Consider the following 19,029-nt stretch of genomic DNA (forward strand, 5'->3'; position numbering starts at 1 on the left):
CAATGATGCACTATAGTCAGTTGTATTTCGGGCCATGGTTTTGCTTCCATTCCCACTACTTTCTTTAGTTGTTTCTAAACTCCTTCTCGGAGCCCTTGTACCAGTATATGGTAAAATATTGCTGGTGTTTTATCCCATTGTTCTCTAGTTTCCATGCGCCACTTCTCTTGGATTTCCTGGATATAATCAACAGGATCTTCGTTCTCACGCATCTTGCGGGAGGTAATTGCTCCTATGTCTGATGTGTCTGGGTACTGTACCCTCAGTGCCTGCCATAGTGCATGTCTGCAGTTTGCGAATGGTGCCCCATCATGCGATGTGTTTGTTATTGTTACCCCATGGAATCCCGCTCTCTTCCAAATGTCATCCGCTCTATCCCCTAATATTGATATTAAAAGGCCCTTTACATCTCCTACTGCCAGTTTCTGTCCTGCGGTGTGTTTTTCCATTTCATATATCCATTTACCCGCACCTCCACTTAATGATGGGAGCCTGCATTTTATATTTTCTTTATCGGTATGCTTCCAAGGGACATACTGTGGTCTAACCCCTCCTCTCTCCAAAAGTGGCATTAAGTTATGTCTTGTTTCACCCTTTGTGTTCCATAATATCGAGTCCTCACACCCTTCCTCCTCTTCTCTTTCTTCTACATCTTCAACTTCGTCCATATTTCCCCTGCTCGTAACTCTTTCTTCTCCATCTTTTCCCCTTCTTCCATCATTTCCTGTATTTAATGTGGGCATGTGTATTCGTCTTTCCTGCCTGCGACTAGGGAGGTCTCTAAGCCGACATGCATAGGGTGTCAGTTCGTCTGTGACGGGCGCGAGTTTTATTTTGCGTAACGAGCGTGAGGTGGTTGAACATGTAGGGTGCGATGGGGGAGGGCGTGATGGTGATGGTGCGGCCTCATGTGCCTGTCTTTCCGCTATTCCTTGCTCTCCCTCCTCACTTCTCCCCAGCTCCTCCTTTCTCCTACTGATCCATGGTGAGTCTGTGTTGGTCCGGGTGATGTATAGTTTATCTAAGCTTTCCCTTTCACTGTTTCTTCCTTCCTTTTCCACTCCTTCTTCTTCCTCACTACAAAAGCTAGTCATAAACGGCACCCCCCACTCGGTCTTTTTCCCCTTGATCGTTACTGTTTGTAAGTCTATTAGGTCCAGTTCTCCTTTTCCTCCTTCATCAACCGCTCCCCTTTGTGCTGATGTTGTTGCTACTTCTGTGTTTCTACATACATCCCCCCATGCTCCACTCTCCCTTCTCCTATCTTCTCTTTCTCCTTCATTTCTCTCCTCCATCTCCCTACTATTTTCCTCCCTTTTCCTTTTTAATTCCTCCATCACTTCACTTCTCATCTGTTACAATATTCTTTCATCCTCTTTCTTCCTTTCCCATTTCACCCTTTCTCTTTCTACTATACTCTCTGGCACCCTCCCTTCTTCGTATTTCTTAGTTGTTTCTGATAGTAGCCTCCTCTTCCACATTGCCATTTCTTTTTCTTTTTCTTCTTCTTCCCTTTTCTTTTCTCGCAGCACTACTCTTGATACCCTTTCTGCTGCTGGTTTTACCCTTTCAGCTTCTCTCCTTTGCTCCTCAGTTCGTTCCCTTATTTTTTCCAATTCGTTCTTACCTTCTTTCCTTTTCCTCGCTCTCTCTCTCTCTTCCCTCTCGAGCTGCTTGATCAATTCATTCTGCTCATCCCTTAATTTTGCTAGTCGTTCCTCCAAAATCTCTTCCTTTTGTCTTAACAGCTCTTCCCCCCTCATTTCACTCTCCCTGGCATTATCCTCCTCTGTTTTCTTTACTACCTCCTTCTCTTCTCCTGTTAATGAACCTCGTAATTTTAATAATATCTGTGCAGCTACCCACTCATCATTTCCTATTTCCACAGTCTGGTCTTCTCCGGTCCACCCCTCCCCTGCTGGCACCTTCCTATGAGCTACATATGCTGGAGGGCTGTATGCCGGGTTCGAGTATCCCTCAGCCGCCCTTAACTGTCCTCTTTCTATTTCTCCTAATTCTCTTAAAGGGTACAACCCCATTCCCTCTGTTTTCACTCCCTTTGCTAGGGGTATATCGTTGCTCGGTTCCTGTTTTATTTCATCTGTTTTATTATTCTTTTCTCCTCCCTCTCCTCTGTTTCCTGTGTTCTTTTGGTCCTCACTCCCCTGTTTCCCATCCTCTCCTTCCTCCTTAATCTCTTTGTCTTCCGGTATTTCCCCCATAGTGAACATTCCATTTGGTCCTGGTCGGGACCCCTGGAACATCCTCCATAAGTTAAACACCTCCACGTGGTTTGCCAACTTCTTCCCTTTATATGTATTGTGCAGATGGTTTAATAATGAATGTTGGACATATGGATCGAAGCTACCATTAGGCGGCCACGTTGTCAGCATTTTGTTATCCGTCCCCGGGGTCCATTCTATGCTATACTTAATCAGTTTCTCCCTATGGGGTGGCAGTGTTGTGCATATGTGTTGTAGTGGGGTAGTGAGGGTGTTCCCCCACCCTCCCGATCTTGTCCCGTATGACATAGTAGCGCTCCACTTGCTACCCTTCCCCTATCTGGTAGCAGTTTATCTCACTAGTAGTTTACAATATACAGCCTTATATCGTTACCTGGCCCCGTGAGTTTGGGGACTTACGATAGTCCGCTAAGGAAAATTATATAAAAAATATAGTATGTTACATTTGTATATTTTCTCCTGTCTTTCTTTCTTTATACAACACCCTTACGGCCCCCTGCGGCCGAGGCGCACGTAGCCCCCTGCTGCTGCGTACCCCTTATGACGTTCTTATACAGTCGTCCTAATTTCACGTGCTCCTCCCCCTTCTACACTTGCCGTGGCCGGCGTTCTCCGTGCGCAGCCACGTTCCCTGTTTCGCCTTTCCCCGATCAACTCATTTACCGTTTATCTCCGTTTCCACTCCCTTACCACACTTCTCTTCCCCATCACTCTCAAAACGGAGATGCCTTGTGTTTGCGATATCCTATGAAAGCCCTACTGGTGATGTCACCGATCTCTTTGAGCTACTGGTAAGTTCTTCATATATTCTTTAAGTTCAAAATACACTTGCAATCTACCCCCGTTACCCTTACAGCTGTCTTCCTGTCACTCCTGGAACAAGGTAATCAAATCAATAATATAATCGGACTGCGCACGCTGCGTCGCCTCGCGTGTGATACGCCCCTTGACAGGAGGGCTTAACCAGCCAATTATCTTCCGTATTGGGCAACTAACTAGCTACCGCCTACAGGGAAACGTCATCTACCTATCGAGTGTCTTGCTCGAACAATAGGGATCCTCATCTACTCATTGATCAATAAATGCCAAATCGTAGGAAACCACACACACACACACACACCCTTACACGTAGTCGCGACCTAGGCCAATCAGTGTCTACAAGCGGCCGCACGTGATGTTTTCGTGCTCCGCCCCCTCCCTTCGCGTAACGTAGCCGACTGCCCTCGCACTTGTTCGGCTACCATTCATTCCATTTCCAACACTAAATTGTCAAACCTTCGCCGTGCACCTTTGTAACACCTCCCACCTCCCGTATTTAATTCCTCCCCCCTCCCTCACAATTTCACATTGCTTGTTGTGCGTGGCATGCTCACCAAGTTCTCTTGATGCGGGGCCGCTCGACTGCGTGCACCCCTCCAAGCGGCTCGTCACCTCCCCTCGTCTGGACCACATCTGGACACTCGCCAACCGCGGGCGGGATACTTCTCAACCGGCTCCCGAGGGCCAATATCCGGATTGCGCTGTCCGGTCTTCTCGCAGCTCCGCGGTGGTCCTGTAGTCCTCAGAAGGGGGCGACGGCAGAGGGGGCCGCGCCGCCGGGCCTCCTCGCAACTGGAGTGCCTGGAAAAAGCAAAAATAAAAAATGCCGATCTTAAACAGATCTCAGCAGTGCCTCCAACTTGTCGGGGGGGAAAATTCTGCCGGGGTCGGCCTGGCCGTCCGCAGACCTCCGGGCAGGGAGGCCCCAACTCCTCCCGTATATCCCAGAAGAGATAGAGTATGAGACACACACAAGAAGCAAGGTGACTCTGCTGTTTATTATACAAAAACGGCAGGGATGGGTCAAGGATCGTACGCGTCCGTCCTGACACACACACAATCGTGGGGCTCGCAGGCCCTTTTTACCTTAGTATGACACACTACTTGCGTCACCTTAGAAAGTTAGCAAAAAACCTATCGCCACTCAATTGGTTGCTCGAGTGGTAGGGTTAGTATAGCATACGTATAGAGAACAATATTAGTGGACAAGGGTTAGTCAGGTGATATATCTGGGTTGTCCCTACAATTAGATACATGAGAATTGTTACATGAAGACTCCTGATGATTGGTTAATGTTAATGGCGTCAGTGATAAGAGCCCCATGTTCTGATTGGTGCGCCCGCGAGCTTCCCAGCCTGGGACCATCGCTGTTCCCAGCTCTCGGTGTACCTGTCATTTGCAACAATTTTTCACTATGAGTACGTGCAGACAATGTGAGGACTTATTCATGAGCTGGAAAGCCGACTACTCCCACTGTCGCAGATGTCCATTGAGCCTTTTAAGTGTATCTGCCTGTGTCTTGTAACGAGGGATCCAGACTCCTTCTTTTTCCTGGGCTTGGCATCCTGTCAGGTTCGGCTTGGTCACGTGAGGGGGGACCGTGTTTGAGGCAGAATTCTGCACAATTAATATTGTTTTTCCACTGTGTGCCTGGTTTAATTTGCAGGTGCGACTTCAACGTTGGTGCGCGGCATGCGAGGTTGCAACATCGTGCCCTTGATGGTCTGCTTTTGGAATGTGGGTTTGCAACATTACGACCTTGGCTGTCTGCTTTCGCCAGGCTCATTTTGCAGGATCAGCAACCTGACTCTTGTTCTTTTAACGTCAATGGGAGCTCTTGCTTGCGGCCTACTTAGGCCTGGTGTATAGGTGGAACCGTTTGGTGCACAGGCGCTTTAGGTTATAGTATCATATTGTCTTATGACCAGTATCGTGTCTTCGTTATATTTCTCATTATGGCACCTGGGTTTAGGAGAAGCGTAAGCAAGCTCTTTAGATGAGTTCATGATGCGTCTTGCGTTTCTGCATTTTGAGAGCCTATGTGGAAAATAATAAAGATGCACGTCCGTGAGTATGTCTGTCGCCTACGTCATAGCACTGAGTATATTCTTCGTGTAGATTGGTGCGGGAGTGTCCAGTGTGTATATTGGCACAGGTGTGCTGACCGTTGGCTAGGTCGTCATGGCATCTCTAACGACGTGTAGGTTTTAGTCTAGTTGATCCGTGCCGCAGGTATCGGCATGGGCAGGGCAGGCTGCTGGGCAGGCAGATGGACACATCCGTATGTTCCTGTACCAGGGTATTTGGTCGTCTGGTAGATGGGCAAACTCTTCTCGTGGCGGGTGTCTGGGCCGTGATCCTTTAGGCCAGGCGCGAGAGGGGAAGGACGGGAGCCTGTTTTTCCATTCTCCCACTTCAGATCTGTAGATGTAAGTGGGTGGGCAGTATGCACATTTGTTGTGGTACCAAGTAAACTTAACCCTGTAAACAGAAAAGTCATGGCATTCGCAGAGCTAGGGGCAAATAGGTGAGCAACCTATTTGTGCATAGTGCCTTCAGTTAGAGAATAGCTCTGTGTACACAGAGTGTAGTGTTTTCCTAAAATATGCGGGCACCCAAAGCTCTGCACCGAAATGTCCGGCGCCAAAAGGGCTGCGCCCGAGCCGGGTGAACCAGTGTGCAGGACACGCAAGCCGCAGACGTAAATTGTACCTTCTCTGCCCGTATAACGGGACAAGGCCCCAGGCCTTGCCCTGTGTTAAGTTAGAAGTGGGACGTCACAGGCTGCGTATAGATGCAAGCACGCCAGGCCTGGTGTACATAAACGCAGCCTCCACCCGCATGTCCTGTGAGAACATGCGGAAGGGACCTGGTCATCGCCCTTTCCCAGGTGGGACTATGGCACTGTCATGCCGCCCGTGCCGTTATAGTGCGTAAGTCATTTTGCTGAAAATGTTGGGAGGGGCATGACATCTAAATGAAAGGGTCCCCTGCCAAATGGGTGGGGCAAAAGGTTGTGCCTCAAAAGTTTGGGCGGTTGGGGGGCGGGACAAACAAAACACCCTTGCCCCAACCTCCGAAAATGACGCCCATGCACACTGGTGCCGCAGCACGTGCAATTTGCAGAGGAAATATCTAAAGGTTGGTGTTCGTGTTTCCTGAAAAAGTATAAGTGGATCATATTTAACCATTCGAAAATCCACCAAGTTCACTGAAAATGACCGAAATCGGGGCAGTTATGGTTCCCTGTGTGACAGGAGAGCCGCCTGCGCGTAATAAACACATCTTTACTCGTTCAGTGAAAGGAATTCCTTTCAACGGGACCTCGACGCCCCCAATGGATCTTTTCTCGAAGGCAACGCTGTGGCCTGGTTCTGTGCAGGTACTTCTCTGCGTCTCTGCGTGATTCTGCGCAGGCGCAACACCCTCCACCTCAGGCGTCATAAATCGCATGACGGGATTCTTGCAAGTAAAGGCGATGATTTCTGCACAGGGAGGTGGGCGTCGGACAATGGAGAGCAGGTAGTGAATCACCCCGACAGGAGCACGTGACGTCACAACTGAATCGGGGTCGAAACGGGGGTAAAATATAGTTCCGGCAAACAATCATGAGCTGCAATTCGTGACTTTTCAAAACAAACCTGAGCATACGCTGGGGTGCACTAGTTGGGAGAATGTCTGAGAAATGGAGCATTTTAAAGCATGGTTGGTCCGTAACATTGGTTAAAGCACATGAAGTGGGCCGCGGAAACGGGCTCACCCTGGTCTGTTGGACTGGGCCTGGCATTGCTCTGTTCCCCGAGGCCGAGTCTGAACTGAATCCTTTTTTTTAGAATAATTCATAGATTCTCTTGACTGCATTCTAGAAGCGTAATCGATGCCAGGCAAGCGGGACGCGGGTGCAGGGCAGCAGCGGTGGCTGGCCCTTTGGAGCTGCAGCAGCGTACGCAGTGAGCTTTTCTACATGGACAGGCTAACCAATTAACGTAAGTTTTTCACCGCCAAGATTGCTAGCAGTAGGGTGGAACTGGCTCCTATGAAAGTGTGAAAACTATTGCATAAATGTGGGGGCTGCACTAAGAGGCATCTGACTCAGTTTGCCTATTAAAGCGCGATTTTCCAACAGCTACATAGCGTGCCATTTTCAGGGAGGGCAGTTGTACATAATGTAACAGATATCAGATTGCGTTCTAGTTCTATCAGGACGTTGGAATAGCTCGTTTGCCTATATCTTGCTGGCAGTTTTCAACTAACTGTGGGGTTTTTGGACACCGACTATTCGCCTCATTACGCCAGTTTCTCTGGTTGAAAGTGTAGTCGCGATTTGGATTGCTTCTTGATCTGTGTTTTCGTGCCACAGTAGAGTTGATTTCGCTGGGTCAGCACTGTGATTGGTCGTGGGTAAAGGTGAAATGGATTCACAGTCTTCGTAGCTGGCTTTTTGATCAGTCTTTCTGCGTTCTGATCCAGTCCTTGGCACAGTCTTCATAGCTGGCTTTTTGATCAGTCTTTCTGCGTTCTGATCCAGTCCTTGGCACAACTTCCTGTTTAGCTTCGCCCAGCATCTCGATGGCCAGCTCCCTATGAAGGTCCTGTGTTCTTGTGAGGAGTGGAGCTCCAGCCACTATCCATAGAGCTTTGTTTTGCACTTTTTCAAGGGTCATCCTGTGGGTTTCGCACAGGTGCCACATGCCACGGAGGCAGTTGGGAATTAAGTGGGATTTTGCTTTTTTGAACTGCCTGGAATGAGCCCAGCTGATACTGTGACAGGCAGGCATATTCATTCTGCAATGGAGGTGTCTTTTTAAAGGACCCAAAAGTAAAAACTTTGGATGCCTTTGGGACTAAATAAATCCCTGTCACAATTGAGGGTGTGGTGTAGCAAGTCTGGTGTTGGGTATTACAGAAAGGACAGCAAGGCCCCTTCTGCAATATGGAATACGCTACCCTTCCGAATGCATGTTCATGAGGCGGCATTTCCTCGTTTTAATGGGGATTTGACCCTCTTCCTCTATGCACTCGCATTGACCTTTGCACAGGTGTCAGCGCTGACTGCTTTGCAGGGGGTGGGGGAGTCAAAGACACTGATGGCTCATTCAACAACGCCGTTCTGCTCCCAAGCACTGTGCATGCACTTGAGAGCAGCCAATCCAGTTGGTAATCCTGGGGTTTGATTAATCCAGCCTACAAGCAGTGGAGGCTGGTGCATGTTTTAATTGGAGGGGTGTAAACACTTCCTATGACTATGCGGTCGTGTTTAAACATGGCAAGGGAGCCCAGAACAACCAACCAGAGTTCAGGGTTCTCCCCCTGAGAATATTTTTGAAATAATGGGTAAAATGTTGCTTTTTACAGCACACGTTCTGTGAAAAAATTGGTAAAAGGCCAATTTACAATCAGTTTTGTAGGGTAACACATGAAAAACTACAATTGATGCCAAGTCACTAATAGTGCACAGGATCATTTTACAATGTATTTTCATGATGTCTTTGCCCACAATATATGGCAGCATTCTGCTAGTCTATACAATATGTTCATGCTGGTTGTGCCGATATATATATCAAGGCCGGTTTCACAAATATATACCATTGTTTCCACATAAGATCATACTCATGCTTTCTTTTCCCACAATGATACTATTAAAAAGCATGCCTATGCTGGCTCTGCCAATATATGCCAGTATCCCCACGTAAAACTTTATTCTGTTGGATTTTTCCTATATTGACAGTAGAAAATGCCATGCCACTGAAGTAAATCATGTCTATACTGGCTGCACCAATGTAGGCCAGTATAGCCATTCAAGAGCACTCATCATGGTGGCTTTGCCTATTATATCAGTAATAAAAATGGAATGTCATTATAAGAAAACATGTCCATTCGGTACACCGGTATGCTCATCATATTGGGTTTGCCATAATGTCAGTAAATATGCAGTGCCAGCTATACCACAGAAAGAAAACACCAGTATAGCTCAGAATGCCCACATAAGAACACTCATCATGTTGGCTTTGCAATAATGCCAATTAAAATGCAGTGTCAGTTAAGCCACAAATTGAAAACACCAATGTAAGCCTGAATTCCCTCCTAAGAATACTCATCATCTTATTTTGGCCATAATGCCAGTAAAAAATGCAATGTCACAGAAAGAAAACACCATTTCAGGCCAGACTGCCCACATAAGAACACTCCTCTTGTTGGCTTTGCTATAATGGCAGCAATGGCATTCATGCAACAGAAAGAAAACACCAGTGTAGGTGAGAATGCCCACATAAAAACACCCATCATTTTGTGTTCTGGTAATGTCAGTAATCCACGCCGTGGCACTGTAAGAGATCATGTCCATGCTGGCTGCACCACCAATGCTGGTCCCCCTCCCCCTAATGCCAACAGCAATAGCAGCCCTCATCTCTCTCTCTCCCCTGCTCCATTCAAAGACACATAGTGCCCCTTCCTCCGTTCCCCTTCCGTCCCACCCACCAATTGCAGTTGTAGTCCTCCCTTCCCCCTACTCACACACATACATGCATACAATGCACACGGACAGAGAACCCCTTGACACATGCGTGAACACACATGCATACATAAATACATAGAAAGTATCACTGTTAGCTGATCTCACCCACAGCTCACCAACGCCGCCATTTGGTGAGACAGATGGACTGTCCGTTAGTTAGCATCAGTGGCGTTGGTAGAGTGGGGCCGGGTTGGTCCAGGCCCCTCCTCTAAAATACTGTGCCTCACCATTTGCCCCCCCCCCTACAGTGGCATACCAAGCAGGGGGGTCAGGGAGGGTAAGACCGGGCTGTTTGTCAATGGGAGACCTCTCCCGTTAGGCACCTCAATGAGGGTGCCCAACAGGAAATGTGTCCCGCTGGCAGGACAATGTGTACTGAGCAATTCCTGCTCAGCACGCTGATTGTCCTGGCAGCAGGACACCTTACCATTTCAGAACGGGAGAGGTGTCCCGCTGCCAGGACAATGTCCCAAGGAGCTCCAGGCAGCAGCAGAGGGGCTCTCACGTTGCTCTGTGTCAACAGAGCATTTCAATGTGAGCCATTAGGCACTGATAGGAGGGAGAGAAGGGGAAGGACTGTTAGCAGGGACTTTTGTCCCTTTAGAAATGCGAATGGGAGAGGGTGATCAGAAGTGAGAAGAGTACATAATGCTGCATGTTTTATGAAATTACTATGGCTTGCAAACCCAAGGGGGATTTGTTAAGGTCACATTAATCTGCATGATGCTATTGTGACTTTGCATGCCGGACGGGGAGAATAGAACTAAAGCCATACTCTTATTGCTCAACATTATTCTATGACAATGTATATAGTGTATAGTTAGTTTATTATGAAGGGATATTATATTATGTAATGTGGTTTTCTTCCAAGGCAGTGCTGTGAAGTATTATTTAAGCACATGAAATGCAATGCAAAACCTTAATAAATATATATATCAACTAAACTGATGAAGACATCCTCAGTTGCTTAAATTATCCACATCCCGGTTTCACCATTTAACCAAAGTGTGTGATCCTGGGCAAATCATTTAATCGCAAAGTGTCTTATCTGCAGCTTTGTGAGTGCTTCACTTCATAGCTTATGTTAATATATCATGCTGTTATTTTTAAAAAAAAGCCTAATGACTATGAGTTGCTCTATATATAATAATAGTGCAATGTAGGTGTTGTGTGCCACAAAGTTATTTGCCACTTGGCTTACTTATGGCAACTTATTCTAAAGTCACTTCCATGGTGCCTCCAAGTATGAAAGACTGATGATGCTTCTTGCAATGTCCATTTCTGTGAAGTCATTTCTTTTGGTGCAATCCATATGCAAATGAGGAGGTGTGCCTGTATTTTGCCTCAGAGCGCCTGGTCAGAGCTCTAATAGATGCGTTGCCTGCATCTGTAATGATTCTAGAGTTTTATTTCTGTTGTTGTGTTAAAATGCCATCTGCTACTAATGTTACCAAAAAAGTAGATTGGGGCAGGAGTGGGTGGTTTGGGCTTAAGAATGAGACTGTATGGCATTGTGTGCACTGCATTTGGATGAAAAGTAGCAGGACTTTTTTCGTGGCTTGCCCCGCCCCCCCCACTCTTCCAATGTTGGATACTCCCCTGCACTTACCTGGGCTGCTCTCTCTGCAGTGCTGCCTGTGGTCCACCTGCATGGCAGACACACTGGGCCGCAATACACAAGGCCGCAATGCTGCAGCCGGGGCTGGCTATGGGTATAACAAATGCAGTGAAGAACGCACCATACACGTGCACACAGAACAGCGGCACAGGGGTGATGGTCAGCAGTCGGAGTCCAGGGCTTGCCATTGCTACTGCATGCGTGCTCACGCATGCACAGCTAGGTGAAAAGGAAAGCCCTGCCCTCTGCCCTGCCTGATGGAGTGAGGGCAAAGTGACAAAATACCCTAATTTAAATTTCAACAATCAGGCCGGCCCGGCCGTCGATTGTTGAAATTCAAATTGGGGTCTTGGCGGGTAGCTCTTCCTTGACATGGGAATCCCGGCTGAACCCACAGCTTCACTAAGAGAAGCAGGGGGCTCAGTGATCTATTCGGCTGTCCTCCTTTCCACAGCCGTCACTTGCACGTTTATCTTTTTTTGCCTAGCCTGTTTTTTTTCTTCTGGCCTGAAAGGGACACACTGCCCACGAGACATCAGAGTGGCTCCATCTCTGCCGAAGACACTGCTTTAAATCAGAGACGTTGCTGGGGGGGCCTAAGGGGGCTATAGCCCCTGATCTTTTGGTTGTAGCCCCGGATAGAATCTCAGGAGCTATAACCAAAAGGCTAGCTAGCCCCAGTCCCGACAGTTCTGACATCAGCATAGCCCCAGGTCTTTTCCAGACCTAGCAACTCCCCTGCTTTAAAGGATCATATCTTGTCGCTGGTTCACCGTGGTTACAGCGCGCACACTGACACGCACTGTGCTCCTCCAGTTCACATACCCATCTGGATATTCTCATTGCTCATGCTTCCTTTGCACTATAACATTTCCACACAAAGACACTGCTGACAAAGGAACCCACAGGCCCAATTGTGATCTGCGCAGACCTTCCAGTAAAGCACCCGCAGCCGGATGCGTGATGCACAAAAAGGCATTGCGAACCGTGGGTATTAATGGAACACTTGTGAAAGGCCCCCTATAGAAGATGTGATCGGGACACAATATGGACACTGTATCATTTCAAAGTGCATTAAATGGCAGGTGTCCATTACCAGCCAATGACCACAGACAACATCTGACCAGCTTGCCCATGAAGGCCCGAAACCAGGAGTGAAATTAACTGGCGCTGTGTGTGTGCTGAGTGAGATATTGAGTTTTGGAGATATACTAATATTTATTTTCAATATCGATATAGGATGAGACAATATCGTTAACACCAAGATATATACATATATACAACAGAATTGCTTGCTGTATAAATGCATGATTTTTACCTCCCCCAGCCAATCTGGACTACTTTGCCCGCTTTGATTTGTGAAAAGCGCACACATTGCCCTTTTATAGGTGGCCCCCCTACTTTTGTCTGTGGCCCCCCAGCCACCCCTCCCTAGATTTGATTCCTGGGGACGCCACTGGTTAGCATGTGTAAGGACATGTGCTATTGGCACAAAGTTGAGAGGCTGTCGGGGCCAGGCTTCCTATGCCCTGCCAGCCTCTCAGCAGTTTGCTTAGAGTCTTTTACGCAGAGGCCACTGGGCGGCACAAACAAACAGGTTCTGCTTAGTGAGGGCACGTGCTCTTAGGCAGCCGGACGTGGTGGGAAAGTGGCTGCTCCTGTCTGCCTCTAGGGGGCAGGCAGGAACAGCGACTTTATTAGCAGTCCAGGCGAATCGTGCTCACCTAATTAAAAAGAAGCAGCCCCCCAACGCATCGGTCACCACTAGCAACAAGAGACTTTTGAAAACAGACTGGCCTGGAGGAGCATAGTGGTTGAGAAATACCAGCAAGGAGTCATACGAGTGGGATTCTAACTACCCCTGAACAGCATTGCCCAATACCACCTGTGCTACTGCTACAACGTGACTGTAAATGCAAAACCCGTATCAAAGCAGGCAGTGAGAAAGCAAGCCCCTCCATCATCTCAGGCTCCTGTACCATCCATCCCTAGAAGCAGGGGCATTGCTAGCTGGGGGTTGCAGGGGTTATAGTCCCGGGTCTTTTGGTTGTAGCTCTGGATAGAAGCTCAGGGGTTACAACCAAAAAGGCTAGCTAGCCCTGAGTCCCACAGTCCCAAAATTAGCATAGCCGCGGATCCTTTCCAGACCTAGCAACGCCCCTGCCTAGATGTATGCTTTGCTTGAAAGGTGAATAGGGCAGTCCCACATCGCTGTCAATCTAGAATACTGGCATGACCCCCTTACGCTTCCAGGGCCCCAGTGGCATGTTTGTATTAGATGCACACGCTTGTCACTTCCTAGAGCAGGACCAAGGCAGGGACTGTAGCTATCATCCAGGCCATGGTGGCAGACAGGGAAGGCGTCAGGGCTTTTCAACTGTTTTAGTTGAAATGGTCCCAGAGCTCTGGTGCCCCCCCACCACCCCTCTCCCCTTAGCAGCTATCCAATGTTGGCAGTCTAATGACGCAGAAACATATTTCTTTAATTGAGGACATTAAACATGTGCAGTCTGCATTTTAATCCCCTCAGGCAGTCACCTCTCTCTAAGGGTATCGAGCCATTATTACCTTGTTACCTTTTTACTGCTGTTTCCCCGACATTAGCACCCTGCTGTCAAACAGCGGTGTATGTCTTTTCAGCAGACATTTAGTGTTTCAGCTCCCTGCTAGCAGTTACTAACCACCTCCCTGCCTTCTTTTAACTTCATTATAATTCAAGCACTCTGCGGGTGCCTCAGACTATTTTTTGTAGCGGCAAGGCAAGGGGGGGACCTACACATCATGTTTAAATGGGCCCCCATCAACCCCGACAGATCTTCAGCAAGGCCCACAAAGCACAGTACACGGGCACAGTCCACCTAGGCCTTTCTTGGAGATTACCACTGCTGCAGAGGCAGGACCGAAGAACGCTCAGGCAGGGCCACTGCGGGAAACCCAGGTAGCGTCGCTTTGCGGGAGGTGCAACGGGGGGATGTGGGTCTTTGAACCCAGCACCGGAGGGTGGCTCAGGTGCAGGAACACCGTGAGATTAGACACAAATATGAGACATTCATATTCAGGAAAGAAGGGATCAGAATTGACACTTAACACATCGTTCCCTATTGGTCTGTGTTCTCCTCATCCAGCCAACACAATTACATATGTTCTCACTTTTCCTTTCATATCATCATGATTTTTAATTAAATGTGGAGGGGGAACACTGTACGCGATAGGCCCATGGGACTGAAGTATGTGGCCGCCATCCAAAGCTGTGTCACCGGTTCAATTCAAAACACTTCAACGAATTTTGCAAAAGAGGCCCAAATAAGTCAATTAAAGAAAATGGCGCCATTGAGATAAGAGTCACGAAATTGCTCCTGGGAACTGAACTCGAAATTAAACATGGCCCGCTGCCCCCCAACAATGCAGAGCATGGCTGGCTCTCCTCGAATGTTGACACAGGTGCAAGATTTGGGGTGTATCATGGACTCTCTTGTGTGGAGGAGCTTCACCTCTTATTAAGAAATCTGGCTCTTAATGTGAAATGAGAAGCACCAAAGTGGGAGTTTTGATCGCGTCTACATTACTTCCTGTTTCCTGTCTCCCTTCCTTAGGCCTGGTGCACGGCTACTCGATGTCCCCGCCAACGCTCAGCGTCGCAGAGGAGTTTGTCATTGACGCCACCGACACGTTGGTCATTACCTGCAGGTAAGTGTTTGTGTTGGGTGTGATTTGGGCTTAATAACGTTCTGGGCTGGACTCCGGTGGGGAAGCGCCTCTACAGACAATTGTAACGTAACTTTACTTCTTTAACGATTCTGCCAATTGGAAATATTGACAGATTTACACATAGGACAATGTATTTATTGATCAGTGATTTATTAAGCGGCATTTGCATGGCTCACTTCCTGGCACCGAGTGCTCCAGATAAGATTTTGAATTAGGATTATTTTACTCCCAGTTTCTAAAAGTTGTAAAATTATTTTTTATGGAGTAAAAATGTTAAGTCCAATGGGAGTATTTATTAAGCAAACAAAAATATTTTAAGTGTAAAACAGAAATGTTTTGTGATAAATATGCCTTACCATCAAGTCATTCATGCACAGTAAAAGGTACATTTTACCTCTTCAGATCAGAGCGTAATAATAATAAAGCGTCTTCCTGTGGCACTACTGTACTCAGAGCCGGGCTTAGGGGTGGAGGGTGCGCCGGGCGACCGCCCGGGGCACCACGCTCCCCATGGTGCCATTAGCCCCCGCACACCAGCTCAAGGGAGTCTTTCAAGGGCTCCCCCGAGCTGGCATAGTGGGAGAAGGTGCAGCAGGCTGGCTTTTGCTATCAAATGCGCCCGTGGCGTCAGGGGTACATTTAATAACAATACGGTGCTGTTGTCAGCACCCTATTGTTATTAAATGCGCCCCTCCACCGCAGGCGCTTTTAATGACAAGAGGGGGCCATTAGCCCCACACCACGCCAGCTCGGGGAGTCTTTCAAGGGCTCCCCGAGCTGGTGTACTGGCAGAAGGCGTAGCAGGCGCCCCATTGTTATTAAATGCGCCCATGGCGGCGGAGCACATATAATAACAATAGGGTGCGGAGGCACCCTACTCATATCATTATCTCCTTGCCCGAGCGAGTAGGTTAAAAAAAATGGCACATCCTGGCCCAGAACCACCACCCCCTGTTGACCAGGAGCACGTGGGGGGGTGTGCCAATTCGCCCAGGCGCTGCTGCCACTAGGGCCGGCCCTGACTGTACTACTGGGCCAAACATATCCATGCACTGGAGTAATGGGACCCTTGCAGTGCAGAGGGCGCCATTCTGCTCATGCCCAGTAGGGGGGTCTGCGCCAGTGGGGGGGCCCACAGCAGGGATTGCCGGGGGGCCCCCACATTTTGCATTACGCCACTGTAGCTGTTTGGTTGAAAGCCGGGGACAGGCTCCTATGTGTCTGTTTCCTAGCTTTGTGGGCAGTAAGTTTACTCCCTATTTTCCTTTTTTGAGAGTATTTGTGTATTTTTATAGGGAGTAAAACGGGCTGATACACCACATATCTGTAGTGCTGGTAGCACCCCCAAAGCAAAGGGAAGGGGTAGGGAAAACAGATCTTTCATAGATGTTGGGAGGATACGGATCAGGTGAGTGCCGGGGGAAAATGCATTGAATAGGTGCAGGAAATACAGCCGCTGAGCAAGGCATGGTGAGTGCCGTATGTGCAACATTTAAGGCATGCTAAGTGCAATGGGAAATAAAGGAAGTGCATTATCTGAACAAGGGCAGAGGAAGTGGACAGTGAAAGAGGCGAGCTGAACCAGTCTATGCGCCAGTCACGAAAACAGGCAGGTGGTGTCTACAGGTAGCAGATGGGTCAAGCTCCAAGACGCAGCGCCTTCCTGGAAATCGTAGGTTTCCATTGTTTATCCCGATCGAGTCAGGGAGGTCATTCCAAAGTGAGGCACCCGAAGAGTCCAGGAATCTGCCTCCTAACTTCCTCCTCTTGAAGGCAGGAGGAATAATAGTCCGGCCTGGGATGGGTGTATTTCTTGATCCGTCAGTTTAGGTACAACAGGCCAGAGTTCCAGAAACCAATGGAGGGAGTGCAGTGCGAGTGTCATTTGGTCTCATTTGCCCATTCTGACATGTATCCCGGCTGCTCTATTTTGGACGACCTGGGAGAGGTGAGTGGGGAAGGCTTTTGTCCCTGGAAGCGACTATTACACAAGTTAGGTTGCGAGAGCACCACAGAGGAGGTTATTTAGATTCTGTGGGCCAAATTCATGAGTGGAGTGGAAGAATAATTTTGCATATGTGTTGAAAGTTGAAAATTAGAGTTTTTGTCGATTTCTTGAACATGATGGGAAGACAGAAAAAGGATGATCGAAAATGACACCAGGTTCTTTGCAGTGGAAGACAGAGTGTTCTGGGAGCTGAGTAAGGGAGGTCATGTGAAATGCAGAGAGCTCGTTCACGGGTGGCTCGAGCCCACTGGCCTGCCAATATACAAAGCGGCAAGGGTGCAATACCCACAGACGTCCATGTGAAAAAGCCCCAATGCCTCAACAGGCCCCGTAGAGCAGTGCCCTCGATGCTTTATTAATTGAATAGCCCATCGCCTCCATTGATAAGTGGAAGACAAGTCTGGTCCAACAGGTTTGTGAATTTCTGAAATAATGAGAATCCTTGTTTTGTCGGTGGAACTCGGCCATTGTTAGCTTGGGCTTTGCTATGAGCTTGTATACATGTGCGATTTTAAATGCCTCCTGTTTTTAAAATACGACTTATTTCTGAGTTGGGACCACATGTTAACACTGGATGGGGTGCTTCTGCTTTATTCCCCCCGTGGAGTACTGCCCGTGTACCCTGTGCCATAAATAGCCCATGCCAACCTAACTTGTAATCAGTTGCTACTTTACAAAAAGGAGGTATTTAATATACCTCATGCTTCTGCCACTACCACCATACTCATAATTAGGCCCATGTGGAGTTTCCTTCTTTTGATTTCACGGTGTAGAGGAGGAGCCAAGTACTTCCCATCTAACTGCCCCGCCCATATTACCTATAGAAAGGGAACCAAAGTATGTGACCTATGCAGAACAATTGAATCAGCAAAGAGAAGAGCGTGGACTCTGTGCAGTACCCATGTGAGTCCCAGTACCTAAGAGAATCTGGGAGGCAAGGTACCCATTGAGAAAACCATACCTGCACGCAAGACAAAGTGATGACCATCTGAATGAGATTCCTGAAGAAGCAGAGCAGTTAAAAGGCAAGAATGTATGGTGACGTCACACGGAAAGAGATGACGCACACAGAAGAGATGCAGAGATCAGAGAATGCAGATATTCTATAATGCATCAAGAAAGCAACAGGGATAAGTGGCATCTTGGGCGCAGGATGAAGAAGCTTATGCCACAGAAACAGATGAAGATATGAAATCATTTTACACGTGTACAGACGCAATTGTAACTCAAGCAGCAAAGCGACTGTGAAGCTAGCTCTAAGCTTATAATAGATAGACCACAGCAAGCGCCAATATATATATATATATATATACCTCTATAGATACATATGGACAAATAAAAGATGGATGTTTCCACTATACGATATAAAGGTATAAAGGGTATCAGGTAATATTATCCCCATATATATGGTCACCATACATAATATCGCTGGGAAAAGGTTGTGGCGATATTATATGGGTGACCATATATATGAGGAGAGGGGCAGCCAAAAAAACAAAAAAAAGAAAAGAAAAAAAAAGGGTTTAGGGGATGTGGGGGTGTCCCCCGCATGTTCCATGCAATAATGTCCCCACAAAAAACGGCCATTTTTTGGCGATATTTTTGCATGGCGATATTTTTGTGGGGACATTATTACATGGAACCATATAAAGCAGTGCTGAACATAAATAAGAAGGCCTCACTTCAGTTTGTTACAGTTAAAAGCAAGTTTTAATTGCATGAATGAATCTCAGCAGACGGAGATAGGAGCAAAACAAAATATGTCCGAGGACTATTAAAAAGAATGTTAAATACATTAAAAGCTCAATTTCATGGTGTCCAGTCACGTGGAAGGAAGGAATTGGACGATCGAGGTGGTCACACCTACACACGAAGGCTGGCTGTGCCTACACTCCTTAAAATGTTCAGAGCAAAGTACAAACCCAAGGCCAAACTTCAAAGCACTAATTAACACTGGACTGTTGAGGTGATGATGGATTGATATAATAATTGATTGGAAGCTGGTTTCTAGAAGAGCCCACTAGCACCTGGTTGTTCATTCTACATGCTGCTAAACGTAGGTGGAAAAGTACTAATGGGGGGCGGAAGCCAACCAATTGTAGAGGACCATGCAATCAAG

The 19,029-nt window shown here is 47.6% G+C and overlaps 1 protein-coding gene across 4 annotated transcripts in view; it reads left to right on the forward strand.

The window, feature by feature from the left end:
* The window catches only part of FLT4 (fms related receptor tyrosine kinase 4), a 394,600-nt gene that overhangs the window by 153,419 nt on the left and 222,152 nt on the right, over positions 1-19,029 (forward strand). For all 4 annotated transcript variants that reach the window (XM_069654085.1, XM_069654086.1, XM_069654087.1 and 1 more), the window contains exon 2: positions 14,788-14,881. In XM_069654085.1, the coding sequence (XP_069510186.1) occupies positions 14,788-14,881 (94 nt within the window). The remainder of the gene's footprint in view (positions 1-14,787; positions 14,882-19,029) is intronic.

This window comes from Ambystoma mexicanum, chromosome 3q, assembly GCF_040938575.1.
Source record: "Ambystoma mexicanum isolate Mex_15411 chromosome 3q, UKY_AmexF1_1, whole genome shotgun sequence".
Classification (NCBI taxonomy): domain Eukaryota; kingdom Metazoa; phylum Chordata; class Amphibia; order Caudata; family Ambystomatidae; genus Ambystoma; species Ambystoma mexicanum.